We start from the raw sequence: 25,612 nt of genomic DNA, 5'->3' as shown, positions 1-25,612 counted from the left end.
GGATTATTATTAGCTTTATGTAAGGTAAAAATTAATCTGGAAATTAACAGAATTAAAACGGTGCACTTGAAATTAGGCCTACATCAGCTAAATAATTAGGGGAGAGTTTATTCTACACTAGCTACTTTGTACAGTTTTAGGAAACAGAACTCCAGAAATCAAAATAGCAAGAGATTTACAGGGGCACTCTAGAAACTATGATGCAATTTCCAACCCAGTTCTGAGAATCTGCCCCTGTTCTGAGCCTTAGTCATGGGGGAGCAAAGGCAAAACCATTCCAGAAGACCCTGGCCATCAGCAGCAGTTTATTAATGCAGCACTGAGGTTCTCTTGGTGTACTTCTCTGCTTCATGCTTACCTTTCACCTCATCCTCAAACCTCATTGCAACAGCATTATGAATTAACACGGCCCATTCCATTCTGCTGCCCAAGAATAATCAACACAAGACATAAAGCTGACTGGGATGAACAAGTCAGGTTCCCATCAAAGCAATAAGCCAGAATCCAATAAAGTAGTAACTGGTGGACCCCATCAGCTCTCCCAGTGTCTGTTTTCACAACAGCCTAAGCATTTCAAAGAATGTGTGCCCACACATTTTGATAACTCCCCTCTTTTTATACTAGTTGGCATATGTATCTTTTCAGAGCAGGCCAGACTGCTTTGCCTATGCTCCAGCTCATCCAGGTACAGACCAGTTTCTGTCCAGGAGCCTTTGGGATGCACTAGCACTGTACTGTGCCTAAGCTATGATACTCTCTACAGGTTCATTAACCAAGGCACCACACCATGCTAACTTCACAGTTCCTAGGTGCACACTGGCTTCCCTCTGGCCATCTCCAAGCAGAATAAACATGTGACTGCCTTCATCATCTTGTGTAAGCAAACACAATACTACTTCTCCAACTTAAGAGTTCTTAAAATTCTTTATGCATGCCAAATAATAACCATTATAGGAGAAAGTCTCACATTGTCATGCAGCCAGTATTTCTAATGCAAAACTGGAATTGTGTGTGAATATGCCCTCACATAGAAAAAAGGGAAATATTTTATAAAAACAATGTATGAAACTTTAAGACATCATTATATAAGAAAATTGCCTCGAAATCTGTTGTATTTTCTTGCTTTTTCAGATATCGGTATATATTAACTTCTGACATTTGAAAAGCCTTTGTTCCCAACTAATAGAATGAGAGCAGAACAGACCTTAAAAGCATCTTAAAGTAATGGAAGATTTAATAAGAAAATAATATACTTTTAGTCTAGCAAAAAATGTGAGCATATTAATAATAGATGACCAGCGCTACTCAGCATGATGTAGGGATCCGTGAAATGTTACAAGGCTAAGTCTCATGCTGGTGAAGTGCTGGCTGGTAACACTGATAGAGCCAGTATGTGTGAAAGAAATCTTCCCTTGAGGATGTCCAATGGGTATATTCTCAACCACAACACTTTTCAGATTGGAAGAGGGTACTCATTTCTGCAGGCTTCCTAATGCTTCAGTGACTTCATCTAATGGCACCCTCTAATAGTGCCTGCACTTACCAAGCCCAGCCAGTAGCACAGCTGCCTCAGTTACAGCTCGATCCCTCTGAGTAGTGACGCCACTGAGTGAGGACGCCAGTATCTGTAGCTCCTGCTGTTCTCTGTGGGAGATGAGGTTACTCACTCGGATAAAGGAGGTGCTCAGCATTTAGCACAGTCAGACTGGTGTGCCTCTGATAGTTTATGTTCTTTAAAGTCACAGAGATTACCCCTTAAACACCAGCATAATTTATTGCTTCACTTTTAGTGGAAAAAAACTGAATGTGAATGGGCTGCCTTGGAAATTACTTTTCTGCATAGATAGCTGGGATTCAATGTGCATTCACCACTCAGAGAAAATGTAACAATTAAGGTTTGCCGCCCAAGAGATTTGGATTTCTTCTTCCTATTGCAATGAATATCCTGTAATCTTTTAGCCAATTCCAGTCACCAAAAATTGGATTGAGCAAATGAGTTGACAAAGTACCATAATAAGAAAACCATGAACTCATGGTCCTTTTAGTATAAATTGAACTGTGCTTCTATCAGCAGAAACAAAAGTCCTCCCTGACTTAAAACTGTCCCTTCCCTGTATACAGATGGTCAGTTCCAGTATTTAGGGGATACTTGCTTTTTTTCCTGTTCTCCAGAATGTCCTTAAGAGACTGACTCTTGTTTTCCCCAAGTGCCTGTGGCCAGAGGTAACAATACAATGGGGAATCCCCAAAGAAGCATGCAGTCAGTGCAGATGTAGGTATTTGCAAGTCTCATTATGCAGGAAAGCTAATTGTGTAGGGATCAACTCAAATTTGTCAGCTCCTGAAAATAATCTTTCCAGAGGAGAATCCATACTTAGTACATGCCTCCTGAAACAGAAAGATTTTTGTCTTTGCAATATATTTTAGCTCCTCTAAATCACTTTGCAAATGGTACACAATTAAAAAGAAATGTGTTCTCCAAATTATGAGCTCACCCAAATACAGTGAACTTGCCCATTGAAGTGTTAAGATTCTCATGGTCACATGTGGCCAATATAAAAAAGGGAATTATTGTAACTGTGTGCAGAAACGTGAAGCATAAAACCAGCCTGAACTACGACTCCAGAGACTTTCTGTAGAGCGTAAAGCAAAACATTTGCACATTTCTTTTCCTGACTCCATTACCTGTTTTGGTCTGTAAGTGCTCGAGGCAGGCTGTACCTCAGTTACGCATCCTAATCCAGAGCCAACCTCAGCTGCAGTGTGCTTCAAATGATCTCTAAAAGGGCAAAACCAGCCCTGAACTGGGGGCATTATTTACTTCAGCTGCTCAACAGATGAATAAACACAGTGAAACCCCAGCAGTACTGGAGCCCTCCAGCATGACTGGCATGTGGACCAAGTATAGTCCAGCCTAGAAATCTCAGAGAAAACTAAGAAATTCATGGGGCCAAGAATTTCATGGTCAGATAGGCCAAGAGAACCAAATACACAGTAAAGATAAATAATAAATAATTAAATTAATAAATCTATAAGGAATACACCAGAATCTCAGTTGCTCTGTGAGATCTCGGGTTAACCGGGACACTCTTTTGGCCACAAGGCACCGCAGAAACAGCCCCTCAGCTTTCAGTGCAAGTATCACATACTGACTTAAACACTGAAACTCGGAACCTTTCATGGATACAAAAATGGCAATGAAATTATTTGACATCACCTTCTCCCCACCCCTAGATGATCCAGGCTTGTTAAATGTGACCAGAAGAGGTTATAGGCAGTATTGCTCTCCAACCATCATGCATTACACTTCTTTTAAAAATGCAGGGTGTATAGAAAATTTCAGCAGATCAGGGTGGATACAGATTTAGTACCCGTCCCACAACAGAACAAGCAATAAGGTTCATGTACCTACGTGATGGGTGTCAGCATCATGCTGGTGAGGCTGCTTCACACCCTGCATTACCGCTGAGCAAGGCAGCACATCTCGGCTGCACAGGCTACACTTTGAAAGAGTCATCAGTGCATTCAATTGATTACAGTTGTACAGATTAACAAATGTAACTGGTTACAATTAAAATGTAAACACACTTATCTTCATGATGTCTAACTCATGAAACAAAACAGAGAAATGATGGGCATCATAATTTAATCCAATTTAAATAAACTTTGGCACTTTGTGGTTACTTCTGGCACAACTCAGTCAGCTTTGGCTTTCACCAAACCACTATGACTAAATTATACATTAGTAATATACAACTTAAAGCCATTCATGGCATCTAATATATTTCAATGTACTTAAACTAATTTCTGACATGTGAATGAAGTTTGGACGTAGGCTACTGCCATTCATATGTCTAATTTTTCACTGTAAATCCAGGCTTGGAAGCATTTTTTCAGTCCATCCTAACACTCCCACTGCACGTGCTCTAATAACTGCATTACAGTAAATAACACTACTAGCTCATCTATCTGTTATCACTTGTTCATATTTCCTTCTTTTCTGAACTAATCAGACCTTTTCATAATACTGTGCAACCAATATCGTGTGAGGAACTACAAATAACTGTAGCAACTATACAACTAAACAAAACTTACGCTGTATAGCTGCAAATCACCCGGATAAGAACAACATACAGGGCCTATTTACAATCACAAGTGAATTTTAACAGTCTTGACTGTTGGGGAACAGGGTCTGAATCTTACTATGATAAACAGATGAAGATCAGAATTTAGAAGTTGTTCTGAAATACTGGGAGGAGAGTTGGGAGTAAATCATCTGGCTCCAGGAAAAAAAAAAAAACAACATGAAAATGGAAATAGTGTATCATTTCACAGCTAGGCATTCGAGCACAGAGCTTCCTGTTGCCGTGAACAGAAATGGCTTATCAGAAGGATGAGGCTGAGAACAAATCTGTGACTCTAACCAACATAAGAACTGGAAACAGAGGTAAATTGTCTTCCAAATTTGGGCATTTTTTGGGCTTCCCAAATGCCCATGTTGGTAGGTACACTAAAGCAGGTATTTTACAAATGTACAGCTCACTGACTATAGTCTGATTAAAGAATCTTCAGTTGCTTGGGGGATCTCCAAGCGAAGACCATCTATCTTCAGTATTAAGAGTAGCTCCATCTGCATTAGAGGACAGAGAGGCTTTTCAGGTTTCTATGATGCAAATTATTCAATCAGTAGGAGCAGCAAGGCTTCTGCTCCAGTTAAAATACAAACACACTTGGCCTGGTGATGTCTACTTAACTCATGAAACAAACACATATTAGAGAAATTAAACACCCTGCTTACTCGGAAATAGAAATATACAGCATGCTTTTAGCAGGAAAAATAAACAGCTCGCCAGCAGAGGCAAAACAATATATTCTTGTGATGTCATTCCTGTATTATAATGCACTACAGTTTCCAGCTTCAGAATCTTTCAACTTTTTATTCGTTGATCGTGGAGACTAAGCTCCCAGAAAAATGTTTCTCTATGCACTCCATTTTAACAAAATTTTCTTTCCAAAATGCATTTAGACATGAGCTCTTTTCAGTCCATCTAAGAAGCTGCACTTAACCAGGAGGTTTTTTTTGTTTTCTAGGTATTTACATGTCTACTCATTTCCACTGTACCTTGTGCTAAGCTTCACTTGCATGCTCCTAAGCTCCAGGAGCACTTTTGCTCACAGGAGATTCCAGGAACTGCCAACAGAGCAGTGAAGTTGCAGCATTCCCAGGACAACACAGAGTATTCAAGGCTCAACCACAGGCAAAAACTAGAGTTGGATGAGAAACATGCCAGTCATTCCAATCTCCCTAGAAAATATCATCATAAGATTTTGCTCCCCTGGCATTTTTTATTCAAAGGGTCTGACACTAACACAGTAACTTTACAACAGAATAGTGAGAAACTAGCTTAGCAGCAGCAGCAGTAGGTTAGAAAAGATAAATAAAAATCTTTTTCTGAAGATCTTATTTTCAGTGATACCTTAGGGAGGAATGCCTCCCACACACATAGGCAACGTTCTTCTCTCTGATGAAGAGGGCTTCCACATCCCACTTTTTTTACATTCATCTAAACGCACCTTTCTATACTTTTCATCCCATGCTCCCACATAATCTCCTTAGCTACAAAAGCATCTCAGGATCTTTCTGCTCATGCTTCATCTCTTAAGTATTACTCTACTTTGCTACATCTGTAGTTTCTTTGGTGTGTGTCAAAACCCTCCTCAGGGAATTCCATTTGGCTCATTGCCAAGCATATACCCTTTATATATATTTATACCTACTCTCAGCCAAAACTTCTGTACTGATGAAATTAAACAAAACAAAAAAAAAAAAAAAAAAAAACAAAACCCCAAAACCAACCAACCAAACAAAAAAACCCAACAAAACAAAACAAACAAAACAAACCACACCCACCTTTCTATCAACCCCTTTGGAGAGACCTGTGGAAGAACCAAGTGTGACTATTCAAGATTAACCCTCAACATAAATAATTGGTTTACAATTATCTTCCTTCTGCATATCATAAAATTTTCAATTTTATTTCTTTACAACATTCATTTCTGTAAGGGGTATTTGTCCAAAACTGGCTGTTGTATTAAGTAGAAAATTTTCCTTTTTCCTTTTCTTTTACTGTACTACTGGCATTCACCAGGTGGAAGAAGTTCACTGCTGCCTTTGCTTGAACCTGCCATTATAAGGAGCCTATATGTGAAAGAATGACTTTCAGCAACTTTAATGAGAGCTGTAGGGCATTCAGCAACTTGTAAGAACAAGTCCCAAATCACCACAGCATTAAAAAATCCATCTGAGTTGAGATTACATGCAAGATAGGGCTGTGTTTGAAGAAAGACAAGATGATAAGGAAGTATAGTAAAAAGCAAAAGGTCTAAAATAAAATCTTTTATTACCATTTCATAACCAGGGTCTTAAGTACTCTGCATGTTCCTGAGATCAGAGTACAGTGATAATCCCACTTACCACTGTCCTTTACAGACCTGCCAAAGGCACAGATCCATAGCAAGACTACAAAGATTTCACTGGTCACACAAGGAAGGAAAAAAAAGCCCATGACACGGTAAAACCTGTCATAGTGCTGCTGGCACAGCTGTGTCAAGGAATTGCAAGTCTCACTCAGCGTACGAGTGTCTGATCCAAAACCTGCTGGCACACCCTTTTGGAAGGTGTGCATTAACTGCTCATGAGAGATGGAGAATACTGTTTCATCTTGGACAAAACCGAGCTGCTTCAAGATTCAAAGTGAGACACTTTCCCTTTGCTACTGCCTGAATTTTATTTTCAATACAAATTGTACTAAATAAAAAGCAGTAATAAATGGTCTTCTTTCTGACCAACGAAAAAGACTAAATTTACACAAAACCAATGCAATTAACATTATTTATCATTTTTATTTAATGTCAGTTATAAAGCTTACAAAGATATCATGTCCAGTATGAGCTAAGGCAGTGGTGCAAACTTCATTGCACTATCACGCTAGCACCCCAGACAAGCTGACGTGAAAGAAACTTCGGCAAAAACATCACTTTGGTCTTCACAGTACCATGCTCAACAATCTTCACCCTTCTTGTATAATATGAAAGGTGGAAATTAGGACCAATCTCTCTATTAAGATGACATTTTTATACTGACGCTATAGCAAGACCAGTATCATTTGATATAAACATTTCATAATGACAATTGCCCTCATCTAACCTGCAGTGAATTTCAAAATGTGACGTAGAGGTAAAAGACTCTGTAACATATTATCAGTCTCCTGAACCACACAGTCACTTATTACTGCTCCTTTATATTAGTCATCTAGAACCAAGAACTGTCCAGTTCATTTCCCTGTAAAAACAGAAATAACAGGGGTTTTGCCCCAAAATGACTGCTTAGCAATAAATTACAAGACTGACTGAATGAAATATATTTTGCATCAATATTAATGAGTTTGAAAGATCTGATATACTACATTGTATCACAGCACTGTTATTTATGAAATATAAATCTCAAGGCCGTCACAGGTATTTCTCATTTACTTAAACACCAAAGTTTGACACCAAGAGATACAACTGAATACTAGAATTGTTATTGCCATATCAAGCCTATTTCCACTGCATTATAAACACAACAAATTAAGAAACTAATTATTTCAAAATAACTCAAATTACTGTGTATTTTAAATACCCTCCTAATGAAAAATTGAAGACCCTTATTCCTTATGCTCTGGTAAGATCATACAAGCATAGGATAACCTAAGTTGCAAGGAGTATCTAGAGTTCATCCAGTAAAACCTTTATTCATAGCAGGGCCAAATTTGACATCAAATAAACTTCAATTAGATCAGGTTTTTGAGAGCTATGTTCAGCTCAATTTGAATTTATTCAAGGCTGGAGTTTCCAAAACTTCTTTCAAAAACATGATCCAATAATCTATGATTTTTCTTCTAGTATTCAATCAGAATTTCCTCTGTGTTGCATCGTGGGTCCTTTGCCTCCCCACTTCACTGAGCACATCCAAGAAGTAATCATCTTAGCAAGTATGGAATGCATTAATTTACTCCAGTTCTTATCAAGTGAAGGACAAAACCTCCACTCACTTTTCTTGTACAATATCAGGGCCAATGACTGGTGAGACTATCTCTTGGTGAGAATCTCTCTTTGGTCATCTAATCAATCAAATTCATTTATTTATGTGAAAATTAATTTGTATATCATAGGGGGCCAAAATGCAACACTTTTACCTGAAAAATTAAGGAACTGTGATTTTATTACTTATTTGTCAATTTACCAGATTGGCCCTAAAACTAAAAGGGTCCCTTTGCACCTATAAGATGCAAGTAAGATACAGAAAAACATGAGCTAAGATTACCTAGTCTTAAAAGTTTTTATTTCAGTTCCAAACCTGAAAAAATTAGCAAGATTAAAACACCACCTAAACAACTGCAAGTGCAATCAAACCCAAATGATCTCCAAAAATAAACCTATGGTGTTCAAGTTCTGCAAGTCCTACCCAAATTCTATTTAGATCCAACAATACTATCCTGAATTCCAATGACTTTCCAAACCACAATATTTGTTTCCTAGTCCCAAGAATGGGGTATAGGTAGAATGTAGCATATCTTGAAATAGAAGCAAATCAGCAGCATATCTGAATGTTCTTAAAATAACTATTTACAAAGCTTACTGATCTTATAGATAGGAAGAACAGCTATATTATTCACAATTTTCAGTGTATTAATTGTCCTTATTATCACTGAAATCTTAATTCCTTCCCTTCATCACTATAAATGTATTTATTAAATGTTTATATGACAATTAACCATCAGCCATAGAGCAGCCAGGAACTGTAGAAAAATAGCCTTCTGTGGTGGATGGAGCCTAAAACTAAGCAAGAGCTACATGATTCCTTTCAGAAATTCACCCAGTTCAGAAATTTCAGAGGGCTCTGAAAGTTCATGGTTCCTCAAGTTTTGAATCTCTAACTTTGGAACACTGAACAGAAAGAAGTCTTACATGCAGTTTCAGCAGGAGGGGATTTCACTTCTGAAGCTGAATTTCTGGTGCATGGAGAGGTTAAATCCTACAGTGCTGACGAGCTCAGAATATGTGTTTTACTAACATATAACTCCCAACAATTTTGAAAAATAAAACAAAAACACAAAATGGAAAACAGTGTTAGTTTTTACTCTCTTGTCCCTGATGAGAAAGATCCTAAAAAGTGTATAATATCATATGTGTTTTGGATTTTGAGTATTTAACTCAAGTAGTTCTACTGGATACAGTGTATTATTTCCAATGTTAAGGTTAAATGCAACTATACACCCACAACACAAGCATATCAGCCTTTTAGGTACAGCCACCAGCAATGGTTACATGTTTTGGGGATGTCATTCGAGTTATCAGAGGAAAACACCATTCGCACCTCAGCTGCTATAACAGAAAGTGCAACATCCTGCAACCAGGGCATTGTTTGTGGCTAAAATCCCAAGCTTTCTCCATCCTTGCTAGTACAATGGGCACTCCCTCAACTTCCTCCTCTTTTATCAGTGGACATATGCTTCATCCCCAGATCAATGGGCTGGTGATTCTTTTATCAACATAAAAAGTTCAGCAATTTACTGGTTCAAAGATTTTACTTTCTCAAATGTATCAATTCCCTTGAATCCCTGAGCTGTTAACTGAATAACCGGTATTTGTCAGTTCTAACATACAAGCATCGAGAGTCAAAGTCATAGAGTGTCCAGCTCTATAAAGTGTTTAAAAATGAGATGAAAATCTATGCATGATACATACACATACCACTTCCCCACATAACTTCTGAAATTCCATGAGGTCCAGTAACAAATGATGAAACATTCTAATGGATACAGTACCATCTCCAAATGTAAGGATTTACATACATCAATATAATTAATGATAATGGTAATCATAAATATAAATCTTCTGAATATTGTAAGGGATTAGGCTATTAAAATGATCAACTGAACTTCCCAAACAATCACTAGTCAAACTTAGTACACAGAAGTTGTGTTTCCACTGGAATAATTTTCCAGTGTGGCCTGCTGACACTTTAATTATTTGGAAAGTAACAGGTTAAATAGGGAACAACCTATTTTACACTAGCTATAACTGGATAAACCATACACTTCTAAATCAGGACCTACAGAAGGAACACAGTGCAGAGGAGCCCAAGAATAAGCACATAAAATGAGACTGTCAAAACCATGAAGGGTCTTAGTCACACACTTTCCACAACCGTCCCTTCACCACTTTGAAATCTCATTCACCATCTTCGTATTTAGAGTTCTTTATGTTCATTTATCTGTATACTTCTAGGTCCCAAAAACTTCCACTCATTGAAAATGTTGAAACAACATTATCCTGCAAAGCTAGTTTCTCAGAAATATATTTTCAAAGCAGCATGAAGTTTTTCCCTGTGTGACATTTATTAACACCAATTGGATTCACACAGCTACATCTTGCTACAATTTATTGTCAATTTACCCCTTTCAGAATTTAATGTTTTTTGAATTTCTTTTCTTTTCCAAACATTTTCATCTTGCAGTGTTTTATGGCATGGTGTCTGCAATAGCACAGGCACAATCTCTGCCAGCTGGTTTAATTTTCTAGTACAGACAAGGCCAATGTCTCAGACTTCTAGTGGCACCAGTAAGAATTATGGCTGTAATCCAAAGGATCCATATGTGCTTATGATATATTTTCCCAATGTGTACATAGCTCCTAATAATCTTAATGACATATTTATGCACACAAAGATACACATACACTTCAGTGTTCTTTGCTCAGACACTTTTGGCAATGGCATATGACAATGCTTCAGTCAGGAAGAGCAAAACAGTGAAAGATCAAGGAGGGGTGGTGGGGCAAGACACAGTTCTCCTTACACAAAATTTTCTTGGTTTTCAGAAGTAGAATCCACCTGAAGGGGTCCAAGGAAACCCTGAAAGTGACTAGCAGCTTTTCCTGAACTTGTGCCACCTACACTTCCATCTCAATGATTTTTTTCCAGAGTTCTGTATTACACATAATGATATGGATTTCCATTTACAAATGAAGTTATTATTAAATTATAGAAGACTAACTACAGACTGTCCTTAGGATTACTGAATTCAACATTTAAATGTGTTTATTACAAAAAAGTAAAAGGTGTCAGTCAAAAACCTCCACTTTCATGGATTAAAACATAACTGACAAACAGCACTGAAAATTACAAACAAATCTTCTTGCAGTTAATGCACTTAATGGGTTAACACTAGAGAAAGGATATTTTACTCACAGTAATGCAACAACTGTTTTTCTCCTCACTTTTGCCTAGGCTGTTTGTTTATATGTTGCTGCGATAAAGAAGACAAAAGTTACAGAAGACAAAAGTTTTAAAGAATCAGGAAACTGTGTTCTGAGGACACTGAACAATGCACTCTTCTTTAGAACAAGAAGCAAATCTTGTTTATGAACATGTCTCAAGGGATTTGACTTTTTTACTTTTAATCCCATCTTATACAGAAGAGAATCTACATAGTACATGCATGCTATAAAAGGTGCTGCCAATTGTATTTAATAAGATATTTCTTTCTCAGGTAATATCTAAAGGTTAATCTGAAGACTGAGCCTGAGCTGTTCCCAGGCCCTTCTCTGACATGACCAGAACATGACTAACATAAACGACTTTTTTAAAATATGTGCCCATCTATTTCCTTCTAAAGTTTTTCCTCAAGTCATATAAATCATCAGTACTTCTGAAATTCTACAAGTTGGCACAAGTGATTGGATTTTGCAAGATTTGATTGGATTTTGCAAGATTTAATCTAAATATTCAAAAAAGGTCCAAAACTGCCTGTGGTGATAACTTCTACATATATAAACTGAACACTGCCACCACTGAGATCATGGAAAGCATCTGAGCTTTAAGTTCACGTGTAGTAGTTTAGGAATGATACTCTCCAACTTAGTTCTCCCACTGAGACTCTCCAAACCATGCGGCCACTTCCTCGTTGCCTCTCTCCCTTCTCCCTTCCCCCTACAGGTGCCTGGAGAGGAGAATTAGAGGCACAAAAGGCAAAGATCGTGGGTTGAGATAAGAACAATTTACTGGAAACAGCAATGAGATAAGAAAAGGAACAGTAGCATCAACAATATTAATAACAAAAGTGTACTAAAGAGAGAGAGATTCACATGCAAAAATGCTCATCCCAGCCCCACCAGACCACAGCCATGCAGCCATGCTCCCTCTGGCTTGGAACTGGGGCCACCCCACCGCTCTCTCTAGCTAGGCACTGATGCCACGCTAGCCCAACCGGAAGGAGCCCATTCTCCTGAACAGACTCCTTTTCCTCCACCCCTGGCAATGATGTGAGGTAGTACAGAATAGCCCCCACATCCTAGCCATGTCCCCTCCAGGCTACTGCAAAAAAATTAACAAAAATTAATTGGTGAGAACCAGGACATAATATCTACCAGATTACTTCTTGAATATAAAGAAGGACTTGTATTTTTAAATGAAAACAAATTAAAATTACAGCATTTTGCTATACAGACATTTATCAGCACCTAAAAGATGTCGATGTAACAGTGGAACATCACTATAAAGCAGGTAAGTACAGCAGAAAAAACTATGCCTTTAAGTAATTTTTGAAAGTCGCTATATCATCTGATAGGTCTTTTATAAAACACGACTCTTTTCCTGAAAGACTTTTTATGCATTTCTCTGCAGATTATGCTGGCCATTCACACTTTACTTCAATTTTTATAGCCTCCCAGTAATTCTACAGAATAGTAAATACAGTCATTATAATCCTCATAACTGGAAAAGAGATATATTTGAATAGGGTTTGTTTCCCCTCCCACATGGCATGATGTAAATCAGGAGCAATTCTGCTGCAGTCTTTAGCACAAAACTGATACAAAACAAGGAATAAAAAATAACAGCAATGTATAAAGAACACTTTCCTTACACTACAAGTACAAATCATATGCCTCCTCTGGTTTTTGGCACGGTTGTGCCATTGAATTACTTATACCACACTAAGCCCATCACTCTAAAGCACATCTGAATAAGGTCCAGGCTCACACTGGAAACAATGGAGACACACCAGTTTACACAAGCTAAGAACCTGGCACAAAGCCTTGCAAATGAAAGGGGATCTTCAAATAAATGCAGTATGTACAATTACTTCTAGAGTATTACCTCTGAAACAGAAGCCATTTCAAAGTGCTGTAAGAGAAAACTAGAAAAATCGCAAAGGATTACGAATACAAACGCACACCCCCCCCCCCCCCCCCCCAAACTAAATGCATCCCACTTTTCTCTTTTACAGACATACACACACACTTTAGGAATAGCACTCATTTTAAGAGAGAACATGTGGCAAAATGATGACACTGAGTCACTAGAAAAGAGAAAAATCTTTTAAAACACTCTTGGGACCAGGGACTACCGTTAAGGGGAAAGTATTATTTTATCATCCTGCTAATGAGCCAGAGGAAAGATTATTGTTGTTTGGCGGTGATTTATCTCAACAACTCTCTTCTCTAAAATAAATATACCAACTCCACTAAACAAAGAAAAGAAGCGACACCGTTCTGTTGTTTCAACTGCACGCTGAGGAATACTTAATCAGAGGAAAGGAATCCCAAGAAAAGTCACGGGAGAGAGCCGGCACACGCCGTTTTTACAAGGGTTAAGAAAAATAGAAAAAGAAAGAAGCGGCGATGCCGGTCCCCGCATCTTCCCACCGCACCGGCAGCGCCCAGCAGTGTCCGGCCTCACCGCCGCCCCGCGGGCACCGACCGAGGGCATCGTCAGCCTCGTTCTTCCCCTCGTCCTCTACTTTGAGCAGACGGGGGAAGCCCCTGCCCGGCACTCAGCGGGGAGTGACACCGTCTCGAAGCGACATCAGGGCGGGGGAGCCGCTCTCCCTCAGGCAGGGAGCGCTGACAGCCGCCCGGACTGGGGCGCCGCGGCACCCTCCCCAGGTTGCCGACCCTATCCGTCCCCCAGCCACGGGGCCGCTCTCCCCCCACGCCACGTCGCACCGCGAAACTTACAGGCCGGGGCGCGGGGAGGGTGCGCCGTCGGGGCGGCGGGCGCGGACAGCTCCGGGGCCGGGTCAGCGCCGCTCCGCGCCCCCGGCGGCCGTGGCCGGGGCGGGGGGGAGAGCGCCCGTCCCTGCCCACCTCCCGCGAAGCCGAAGCGTGCCCCGGCACTCACCAGCTGCAGCGAGCAGAGGAAGATCAGCGTGCAGCGCCCCGTGCAGCAGCCCATGGTGGCAGCCGAAGAGCCGCCGCCGCTGCTCCGCTTCTTCCCTCCTGCACTGACGCGGCCCCGGAGGCGAGGCGGGGGGCTCACCGCATCCGGACGGAGCGGCCGGGCGTGCGTGTGTCCCCTGCCTCCTGCTGCCTCGCTCCTTTGTGGAGGGGCTTCTCTCCGGCGGCGGGAAGTAGCTCGCGGAGGTCGGCGCGGCCCCAGGGATGGGAGCCGGCGGCAGCGGAGGGCTCTGCCCGGGTCTGGCTCTGGGGAAGGGGCAGGGGGTGGGCGTTCGCGGACCGGGGCGGGGTGGGCAGAGAGAACGCGGGCGGGGAGGCGGGGGGCGCGGGTGGGCGTGCGAGGGAGGGCGGGGGGGTGGGCGGTGGGAGCTGTGCGAGGTGTGAACGGGAGAGGAGCGGGGACGGCGGGCTTTTCTCAGGCGCCGTGCCGGGGATCCCCGGGCGGGCAGCTTGCAGTTTGGAGGCAACGAGGGCAGGCTGTGTTTGAGGGGAACTTGGCGGGAGGGGCGAGGGGCTGTGTGGACAGTGGCGGCCGCGGCAGCCCGGCGTGGGCCGCTTGTTGCGAGCGCCCGGGGAAAGTTCAAGGGACTTGGGCGGCCGAGGCGTGGAGGGGCGGGGAGCGGCGGCCGCCGAGCGGCGGGGCGGGCCCGGAGCAGCCCGCCCGTGTGGCGGCCGGAGCTGCCCGGGGACGGCCGCGGGCCATTGTTCGCCGTCAGCGCTGTGCCGGGGTCGGAGCGGCCTCCAGGGGCAGGGGAAGCAGCCGGGACCCCGATCCTCAGGGATTCCCTCTGGCAGCGGCTGGGTGCTCTCTCGGAGCGGGTGGCGGGCGGTACCCCAGTGAGCCTATTCCCGTCCCGCTGCCCCGGCCGCGAGCGGGGAGTGTCTGGGTGTCTGAGGCTGCTGCTCGGGCTGTTTGATCCCCTCCCTGACCTCGCACCAGTCATGCTGGGGGAAGGGGTTTCCTTCCCTGGCAACGCCATTGTGCCCGGACAGCCCGCCGGCTCCTGCTGTCCCTGGCGGGTATGAACTGGGAATGGGCTCCGGGGAGAGGGGCTCGGCTCTGGCAGTCACCGCTCCTGGCAATGGTAAATCGTAGAGTCGTTTAGGTTGGAAAAGATCTTTTAAATCGTTAAGTCCAAGCGTTAATCCAGTACTGCCAAGTCCACAGCGTACAAGGAGACGGATGAACAAACAGTGCTCTCCAGGGGGCTCTCCAGGGGCAGTTGAGAGAAACAGGATCAGTGGAGAAACTGTGGTCCCTACATCTACATACGTGGTTTGGTCATAGACAAGTAATGTTCTGGGGCGGGATAATAAATCCAAATATACACACCGACTCTTAAAAATACTTTCACACATGGATGAAGTATCGGCTACCTTCTTTTTTTCCCTCTCCAACAAAGTATAGATAAATTAGATCATTTTTTACAAGCATAAAGGCACGTTCCACTCACCAGACAGCACTTTCCTACAGCCTGTTACCAGCTGCTGTTCCACAATACAGAGACTTCTGCCGTGAAACACTGAAGCTTGCCCTGGGGAAAAAAAAACCACAACACAAAAACAAAACCTTATCTTCTGCAAGGCATTTTAGTGAGATATCTGATTAATGTCTCAAATACACAGTACTGCATCCGCCAACTACATACAGCTGTTCATTTATATATTAAATGGTAGTGACAATAGTCAAATAATTACAGGACTACTGTAAAACAGTATTAGATTTGGAAAGCTGCTTTTTTTTCTACCCTTTTTTTTCACCCTTTTAAGTAGGAAAACATTAAGATAGTTTGATATACCAAACCAAAGGAACAAAAGGAAGACAAGTAAGAAGCAGCTTCTGCTCATCCAGGATATGTATTTGACTAGGTATGTATGTGAGGAGCACAAAACATAACCCACATTGCACAGTATAGAAAACTGTAATAAAACTACCTGAGATTTATATTTCTATGTATGGTTTTTAACACAAAATTCTACCTGGGGCTAAAGTTTACTAAAGTTTACTAAAGTTACTTGTTCTGAGAACATACATATTTTGAAGGATGAATACCTGAATATCTGAAAGTAAATTGAAAAGGTGATAGTTGCCAGAAATACATTGTGCCAGGCTCTGTGAGCTGATAAATTTTATGGATAATTGGTTTTCTATAGAGAAGACTTAGAGGAAGCATCATCTCTCTGGACTTCACTGAAGTATTTAGTAGACCACAAAATCTTTCTAGTTAAACCAAACAATACAGAGATTAATAATAAGAATGGCAGGATGGGTAAGGAGCCAGATAAATGAGCTAGTGCTGAAGAGATTTTACTTGTATTCACCATATTCAGGCCCTACTTTTACATCAATGGGATGAGGTCCATAACTTTCTTCCATTTCTCCCCAAGGATAGTGCTCTTCTGAGAAGTAGCTAAATCCTATGGAATAAGGGGAGTGGAGAACGTGATAGTTTTGGCTGTGATATTTTTTTCACAGTAGCTAGTATGTGACTGTGGTTTGGATTTGTGCTGATACAGGGTTGGTAATTCAGGGATGCATTAGTCACTGCAGAGTAGGGCTCACACAGCTTCAAGGCCTTTTCTCACCCCTCACCACCAACAAGGGGCCTGGGGGTGCACAAGGAGTTGGGAGGGGACACAGCTGGGACAGCTGAGCCCAGCTGACCACAGGGATATTCTATACCATATGGCATCATGCTCAGCATGTAGTGCTAGGGGAAAAAGGAAGAGGGGGACATTTGGGGTGATGGCATTTGTCTTCCCAAGTCACTGTTACACGTGACAAGGCCCAGCTTTCCTGGAGATGGCTCAACACCTGTCTGCTCATGGGAAATGGTGAATGAATTCCTTGTCTTGCTTTGCTTGTATGCATGACTTTTGCTTTCCCTATTAAATTCTGTTTATCTCAACCCATGAGTTTTCTCACTTTTACCCTCTGACTCCCCTATTACATCAGGAGTGGGCGGGGGAAGAATGAGTAGCTGCATGAGGCTGAGTTTTCAGCCAAGGTTAAACCATGACAACCGAGAGTAAGTTTCATAGAGGCTTATGATTCTCTAATATTTTTCTGTTTGTTTTCCCATTTTCCTGAAGCATTTAGTTATTTATGTCCTCTAGCTAGTCAAAATTGATCCCCCCAGCCCCCAAAAAAGGATGGTGGTGATAAGAATTATCCCTGCATATTAGGTTTCACAAAGAAAAAAAATTACACAAGAGGATGCTGTAGAATATGATTTCCACAGCAGCACAAGGAACTAAAATATTAGAATAACCTTGCATTGCAGCTGAAAGCACTGGGCATAGGAGAGGTACAGGAGAAAGAACCTGGGTCAGAAGGAGGCTAAGAAATGAAGTATGGTTATGAGAAGGCATAGGATTTCTAGAACATCTCAGAGAATGCAATATAAGAATACAATAATGTATAAAGCAAATAGGATGGACTGTATTTTACAGATTTCTCTACCCATGTATTGGATATAGAAGCTGATAGTCAAGCAACCACAGAAAATAATTTCCAGCTTTATAATGAAACAGCCCTAATTCAGCACCATGCATGCCAAGTAGAAAAAGTGGTGTAAGTTCTAAAAAGCCCTGTGGACTCTCTTAATGCCTAACAAGACGTGCTGTATGGATGCAAATTCAGTGCACTTGAAAAGAAAGCATATCCTCAAAAGCTTTATGACATGTCCATGTACAAATGGCCATACCCTCACATAAGTATATGATTTCCTATGCTAAAGCTGTAATCGTAGGACATCAAAACTTGTGCTTTTCATCTCATTGCATTCAAAGCAGAAAGCCAAGGTTGTTCACATTCATAGAAATACAGCATCACAGATAGCAGTAAGAGATATTACAGGTATGTCATAGAGACTTCTAATTCCTATAGGTTTAATGCTTGTTATCTTCAGAATCAAAGATATGAAAACTTTCAGGTTTAAGAGCTGAAACCATCAGTAAAAAATCTCATATCAAGAGGATTAAGTGAAATTCATAATATTTGACTGTTCTTGTAGCACTTTAATGGCACATACTATTTGTCTAATAAGCATTTACTTGTCTGTCTTTCCTGGAGTTTTTCTCAGCCTGCACCAAATTAGCTGGTCATGGACCTAGGCTTAAGGAGGTGCATTTTGTTAACTCTGCCCATCGGATTAATTAAAGTAATAATTAAATAATTAAAGTAATAATCACAGATGACAGCAGAAACACTTGCTTCGTAGTTTGACTTTTCCGTTTTTGATCATGAATATTAGTCAGAGGAAATTGGTGATGAAAATAAGTAAGAGTGTCAAAGGATAATCCTAATCCTGGGAAGATTTGTGTATTTACTTAATTTTAAACACCAAGCGTAGCCCTCGATGCTGTAGGTAAGTACGTTTAGGGTCTGCATAATCAGAACTTAAGAACAGATTCGTGTGGCCTCAGATTTCACCTTTGATTTTGGCATTTTTTGCAGAAAGATTGAGAATCAGAAGCTTTGTAATACTTTTCCAGCTTTTCCAGAATGAGAGAGGATACAGGGATCCAAAAATGCACCTCCATAAAGCTATCAACAGGTCACTTCACTATCACTATCACACTTCAGGCAGACTTGCAGTTATGATAGCTTAGAAAAACATTCCACTGTGTATTCCCCAAGCAGTCTTGAAATACCTCAAGCAAACTAGAAAACCCATGAAATTTAATATTGCTTTAAAGACAAATGAGGGTTTCAAGATATTATCAGTGTTTTTAGTAAATCCTATTTTCAATTTATCCTTCTGAAAGCAGATACACAATATAATGATCTAATTTTTCATTTCGATGTTAACACCTGCTGCTAGGAAACTGCATTCTTCATTAAAATGCAAGTACTTTATGGAATGAAAATATATGTTCATTGTGAATGACCTTTTTTTTTATTTTGAAAGAGTGTTTTAAATGATCAGGCTCAGTGTGGGAAACCACAGTGAGGCACAGCCTCTCAGTGGCTAGGCAGGTCCATGGGGAAAGAGATGGGGACTGGTCAGTGTCAGAGACAGAAGATATCAGACCTGGCTGGGCTTGTCCCTGGGGAGACAGAGCTGTGGGAAGCTGTAGATCAGCCCTGCTGAGGCAACGCTAGAGCAGGGGTTGATGGCCCTGGTGGGGCTGAGATGGGGTCCTGGGCTGTGGGCAGGGTTGGGGGAGCCCAGGAGGTGGCCAGGAACAGGCAGGACTGGTGGTGCTGTCAGGGCCCTGACAATATGAAAGCAGTTTTAAAAACATGAGTGCTCTAAGTGCACCAGCTGACTCCCTATAATTCATTCTGGTTTGTTAGTGGTGGACTCCAGCTCAGCTTTGGATTTGTTTTTTCTGTATTTAGCTCTTCTTATCTTTTTCTCCTTTTTTTTTGTTTTTGGTACAATGCATAATACATGTCTCCATAGCCAGGAACAGAAAAACTAGAATAAAGCACAAGATCTTTACAACTGTCTCCCACATTAATTGCAGGAACCAAAAAGCTAGTAAATTATGGAGATCTAAATATAAATATGATATATATAAATATAAAGATATAAATGTACAGATCTCTTCACTGTCAGTGACAGGACTTGAGGACACGGCATGAAGCTGAGTCAGGGGAGGTTTAGGTTGGATATGAGGAAAAGATTTTTCGCACAGACGGAGGTTGAGCACTGCAACAGGCTCCCAGGGAAGTCCTCACAGCCCCAAGCCTGACAGAGTTCAAGAAGTATTTGCATAACACTCTCTGGCACATGGTGTGACTCTTGGGGGGTCCTGTGCAAGGCCAGGAGTTGGACTTGATAATCCTGATGGGACCCTTCCAATTCAACATGTCCTATGACTCTATAAGGGTTTCTCCTTGCAGGTCAGTATTAATTTTGAACCATTCATTGTACATAAATGTTGGTACAATCCTCAATTTTAATATGGGAAAACTTGACAAGAAAACTGACGTGCATATTTATGTGGAAGAGTCCTTCAAAATGCAAAGCTGAATTTATAGCTCTGAAATGGAACATAGAATGGATTGTTTTTCTTTGCTCACTGCAGCTTTTGCGTTAGACTCGAAAAGATGGCACTGATACCAGCTGTGTTATTCACAATCAAGAATTTTAGATGCTAGGTTGGTCTTGTGACATTTGCTGCGCTCATGTTCTGCTCAGCTTTTGTGACCTGGTGAATGAGATTTTGAATCTGAGGGTCAGTGATAAACCATCACAGGTCACAGCAGAGGTTTTGCCACAGTATGAAATGTACTTCCTGTTCTAGAGACATTCAGAACTCCAGCTGAAGTCAATGGGGGTTTGGGAAGCAATGAACACATTGCTAAGGCCTGAATAGGGCTGGGAATTTAGGCTGAGAGGATGTTCCATGCAATTGTTCTAAAGTTTCTGTTGTCAGCAATATTTTTCTCTGAGTAATTCACACTCATTTCTCATCTATTTTCAGGCATTAAATGTCAGCTTTCAATAAGAAAAGCAAAGCTGACTTGCCCACTTGATTCTAAATAACAAAATTTACCTGAATTACAGTTATTATATTTGTAGTTTAAAAACCCTTTTTGTTATGATTGTGAAGCAGAATTTTTTTACATGAAGTTCTTTTTCCATAGAGTGCAAGGCTGTTGTTTGAATCAAGCCTCTGGACAGCGTCCGTCTGAGGAGATACACATGGGCAATTGTGGTTCAGGGAAACTGTACATTGACTGACTCTCAGTGGAAAAGAGACTGGAAAAGGTTATCTGTTTCAAGACATCTTGGGGGCTTGGAATGCGTGGTAGGTGATGGGTCAGACCTTGCTCTGGTGAGGTGGTGCCCTGTCCCCCATACCCCCCCAGCCCCACAGTATCTGTCAATCATGGCACACTCTAGGCAGCCCCAGTTTTGCCTAACCCAGTCTCTGAGTGGCCGAGAGACTGGAAGTCCCTCCTGGGAGAAAGGCCCAGAATGGGCTAAAGAGGTTTAAGAAGGGTCACTACAAGGCAAGCACATTGTCCTTTAACCCTACCTTCATCTTGGAGCTTTACATCACTGGAAACCACAAGCTGGTAGTTATATGTCTGTTTTTCTATATCTTTCCTGTCTTTCTGTTTTTCTCCCTTTCTTCTTCTTCTAACTGTTGTCTCACAGAATGTAACATTGAATAGATTATTAGGTTTTCTATGTTCAATGGGAAAAGTCTATGCTGTGATAAGTGATGTTATTGTAGTATTTACTCTTTTGCCAATGTTCTTTAATTGTCTATAGTTTGCCAGTAAACTTTTGTGTATTTTTACCTCTTGAGAATATTTGGTCGGAATTTTCTCCTTTGCATCTACCCAAAGCAAAAGAACCTTGGTTTAGCCCAGGGTTTAAGAGACTGGGGTGTAACACAGAATTTTTAACCCTATGGAGCCAGCTGTATTCCTCAAAATAAGGGTTAAGGAACTACATATGCATCTGATGCAAATTTCCCTAACTCCATTACTGGCAAGTGAAATGCAGTGATAGATGCAAGTGGAAGATTTGACTGCATAAAGCTGCCTTACCATTACACAATCAATACTCAGAGTAAACAACTCGTGTCTTTGTGTGGAAAGCCATCAGATGAGGTACTGGTAACAATGAATTCCTGCAAATATGAATTAATTGGTGGGTTTTTTTCTAGAAGTATTTTTTGCTATGTTAATTTTTTTCCTTTCAGTGAGCTCATAGTACAAACAATAACTTTCTAGGATGTAATTGTCTCTTCTTTCAGTTTTTCATCAGAACAAATTTCTGTTTGCTAAATCAACCTGATTTACTAATTAGCATCTGGATCTTATGTACACACTGTGCACACACACAATAATACCACAATTATATTATATTAGCTTTTTAAGGGCTCATCTAATTTTACTCTATACATAATCCTTGAAAATGAGATTTGCATAAAGTAATTTAAATAGACAGGGCAAACTAGAAGTATATAATTATGTGCAGCTCTGAAATAAATACATTTTCAGTTCTCAATTTCCATAGCTGAGTTCATAATTTAGCCCCTGAATATCTGAATTAATAATAAAATGACAGTATTCCACTGTCATGTATGTACTTACACAGAATTTACAGACGGGGTCTCCTTTGTTATACTTAGTGGATTACCTATGGAGTGAGTAAACCTTGATCCCCCTCTAGAAGCTGGAGGAAAGGGAGAAGCTGAGAGGCACTCTCCACTCTAGTCTGTTAAACAACTAAAGATACTTTTTCCTGTCAAGATTTCTATTGCTTCCAATGTGCAGAACTTGGGCTCCTAAACTTGGTTCTCTACATTCCATTGAAATGTGATGCTTGTAATAACCTTAAGACTACAGCAAATGTGTCTACCTATCTTTCAAAGTGAACCTTTTCTTCAGACTCACTGTTTGTCTGAGACCAGCCTATTAAATTACTTTCAGAGATTTTAACAATTCTTCAAAGAGAGTTCATAATTATGGGTTTGCATGATGATCCGTGAGGCACAATGAGGTAAATACACTCCTTGGTTTTGTCTATCAATTTTCTACACCTTGTAGCTGCATTTCTATAACCTACTAGTTCTGTTGTAGACTTTGAATTGCCAATACATAAGCGTGCAGTTCAATGCCCATACATACTGGCAGTACATGTTACCACTTATGATGATTTTACCATGTTTGCTAATATTTGTTAGTTGTATAAAGCCATGTTCAGCAATCAAGTGATTACACAGGAAACTTAGTTTGCATAAAGAAAAATAAACTGAGTCTTCTCTATGACAAAGCTGTTAAATGTGTGAGGATAACAATAACACATCGGTTGAATGGAAGCTGAAGCAGTTCCAGGATCTGATAGCACACACTCTGACTGTTCAATGTGATCATGTATCTATATATTGATAAAGAAAGTGATGCTGATAAATTTTCAGCTTGGATGACCAATACTGTCTGAGAAGCTGGGTAGTAGTTAATTATTTTAACACACATTATGTAGTCTCATAGTTTTGCATTAATTTGATATTTGTGAAAGTTATAGCCCTATGCTAAAGTTAAATATGTTGTTGGAACTTGTCACAACTGCATCAAGCTCTGCACTTGCTTTTAAAGGGCTCTTACAGGAAAAAACCCGCAGTGTGGGAGGCAGTATTATGACAATGACTCTATGCTGGGAATTAGGAGGACTCCAGCCAACAAAGGAATGAGATCCTAGAACAACTTTCCCAAAGCTATTTGGTGAAACAAATTAAGCCAATGACTTTTTAGACTGAGTTGACAAATTAATGAAGTGGATGACACATAGATACTTGCAATACCAGGACATTATAAAATACCAGGAAGTACCTTTGAACTATAGAAAACCATCAAAAATTCTAACACAAAAACAGCATGAGGAGCAAAGAAAAGGAGATATGTCAGAGATAGAAAGCCATCATGTCAGCCAGGATAGTTTATAAAGACTCTGGACAGCATGGATGCCTCTAGGCAACAGATCCTGCCCTAAGTTAAGCAGTCCTCCAGGATGCTCAGAAGAAAATGAAGGCAACATTAACAAACTTACTTGAATCATCTGCTGAACAAATAGCAAATTATGACTGGCTCATACTTGAGAAAAATGGCCAGAGTGAGCAGCTCAGGAGCAGTGCATAAACCCTAACACAGCTGCATAAAGAACTTGCTAAATAACTCTAAATAATAGGACAGCACATAAAAATCAGACTGTTTGCAGATAAATTTCAATAGGAAAAAGCAAAAAAATAAAAGATTACATTCTCTGAACAAATGCTTTACTGCAAATACTTTTCCCAGCTCTAATGAAGAGAGTTTCCTCTAGCAGCAGAGAGAATAGGGCTGTGATGATAGATGATCATTTACACATTTAAAGCTGCAAGGATATTCTCTTCCATACCCGAATTTTACCCATTGCTAAATGAAAAGGACATCCTTAAGTCATTTAATATTACATGAAATGTGGAGTCCAAACAAATCAAGCAGATCTTCAATCAGCACTCAGGGAAGGCATGGCCAGGCTAAGAGTAGAAGGAGCAACTTCCTGGGCATCAGGAGAAGGAGCAGTGCAAGCCCCCCTTTCCCTGCCCCCATTGCCACTGCAGCTGCAGCTCAGCCTAAGCCCTTAAGAGTAATTCCAATTTGACAGCTTGCATGGGTGTGAATACATTCAAGTAAAAAGAAACCCTGCCAACTTTAGATGAATTAAACAACTGTGACACACACTGGGCCAGATTCTCTAATGCACAACAAATTTACAACTGTGATTGTTAACTGGAGTCCCAGTTCATTTTTAATACTGTAGTTAACAAAGCTGTATACAGATGCAATGATTGCTATAGAGGTTAGAATGTTTCAGTGTTTCCGTCTGAGACTGCCTTTTGCAGTGGATTTTCATATCACATTTTAAAAATGGTAATCTGGATTGAGGGTCATATTTGCATTTTCATGTCTAATATCTGCTATTTATCCTTTCAAAAGCTTTCTGATATGTTGTGATACATACATACCACTTCTAGACAGAGACTTTGTTCCACTAACTAATCTCTCTTTGGCTCTTAATGTCTCAAAGAATGTTTCCATGATAAACATAAAAAAACTAAACTTCAGGAAAGTTTTTGTGGTGTTATTCTAAACAGCTTATACATCTGCTTTTTTTATCCACTTACCTATATAAAGCAAAAAGGACTTAAAACTTGGGAGCAAATAACAAGTTCCATAATGTTTCTGCAGAAGCCAATGAAATCCAAAATATCCGTGTCTGTCATTTGTTTGCTGAATCAAATATTTTAGAAGAAATGTAATATGTCAGTTTTAAATTTTCAAATGTCACTGTTCAATAGAAAATGTCATCTTTTCAGCAGGAACATGGAACTTAACAACAGCATAATGAAAGTGCAGTGAACTTCTGGATATGAATTTGACCTACCCGTAGTTCATTCTTCATGCCTGTGAAGGGTTCTGGTAGCCTTGAGGAACTGAAAGGTAATATGAGCCAGGCTGGAGACACACAGGGACTCAACACATGCAGCTCCATTGGTTTCTAGCTGTGAGGGTACTCTTGTAGCGCAAATATTAAATACTGAAATCTGAGAGAAATCTTTAAATTAAGATTAAATGTTTTGCTGTAATGTACAGATGTTATCAGCTTTGATCAGCTCTTCTCTGGCAGAAAAAGAAGTATTAAGAAAGTGGGAAGAATGAGGCAGCTGTTTAAAAGATGGCATCTTTCTATTCAACAGGTTCTGCTCCTCTGGGTGAGGGACTATGCTCTTTAATCTTTCTTGTGGAACAGGATTTGAAGCCAAGTACCTAAAATCTGAGTGGTAGAATTGTACAATCTTTTTTTATGACCACACATAT

General features: G+C 40.6%; 1 protein-coding gene across 3 annotated transcripts in view; it reads right to left on the bottom strand.

The window, feature by feature from the left end:
• NKAIN3 (sodium/potassium transporting ATPase interacting 3) overlaps positions 1–14,543 on the bottom strand; it is a 353,627-nt gene extending 339,084 nt beyond the window's left edge. For 2 of the 3 annotated variants that reach the window (XM_042036133.1, XM_042036134.1), the window contains exon 1: positions 14,225–14,542. In XM_042036133.1, the coding sequence (XP_041892067.1) occupies positions 14,225–14,278 (54 nt within the window). In that variant the 5' untranslated portion in view covers positions 14,279–14,542. Of the gene's footprint in view, positions 1–14,224 lie in introns of all 3 variants that reach the window. The other variant, XM_042036135.1, reaches the window with a different exon arrangement.
• Between the last annotated feature and the right edge of the window lie 11,069 nt (positions 14,544–25,612).

This window comes from Corvus kubaryi, unplaced genomic scaffold (assembly GCF_017639235.1).
Source record: "Corvus kubaryi isolate FWS band 111438036 unplaced genomic scaffold, C.kubaryi_AGA036_p1.0 37385, whole genome shotgun sequence".
NCBI lineage: Eukaryota > Metazoa > Chordata > Aves > Passeriformes > Corvidae > Corvus > Corvus kubaryi.
This window is presented reverse-complemented; position numbering and strand designations above follow the sequence as displayed.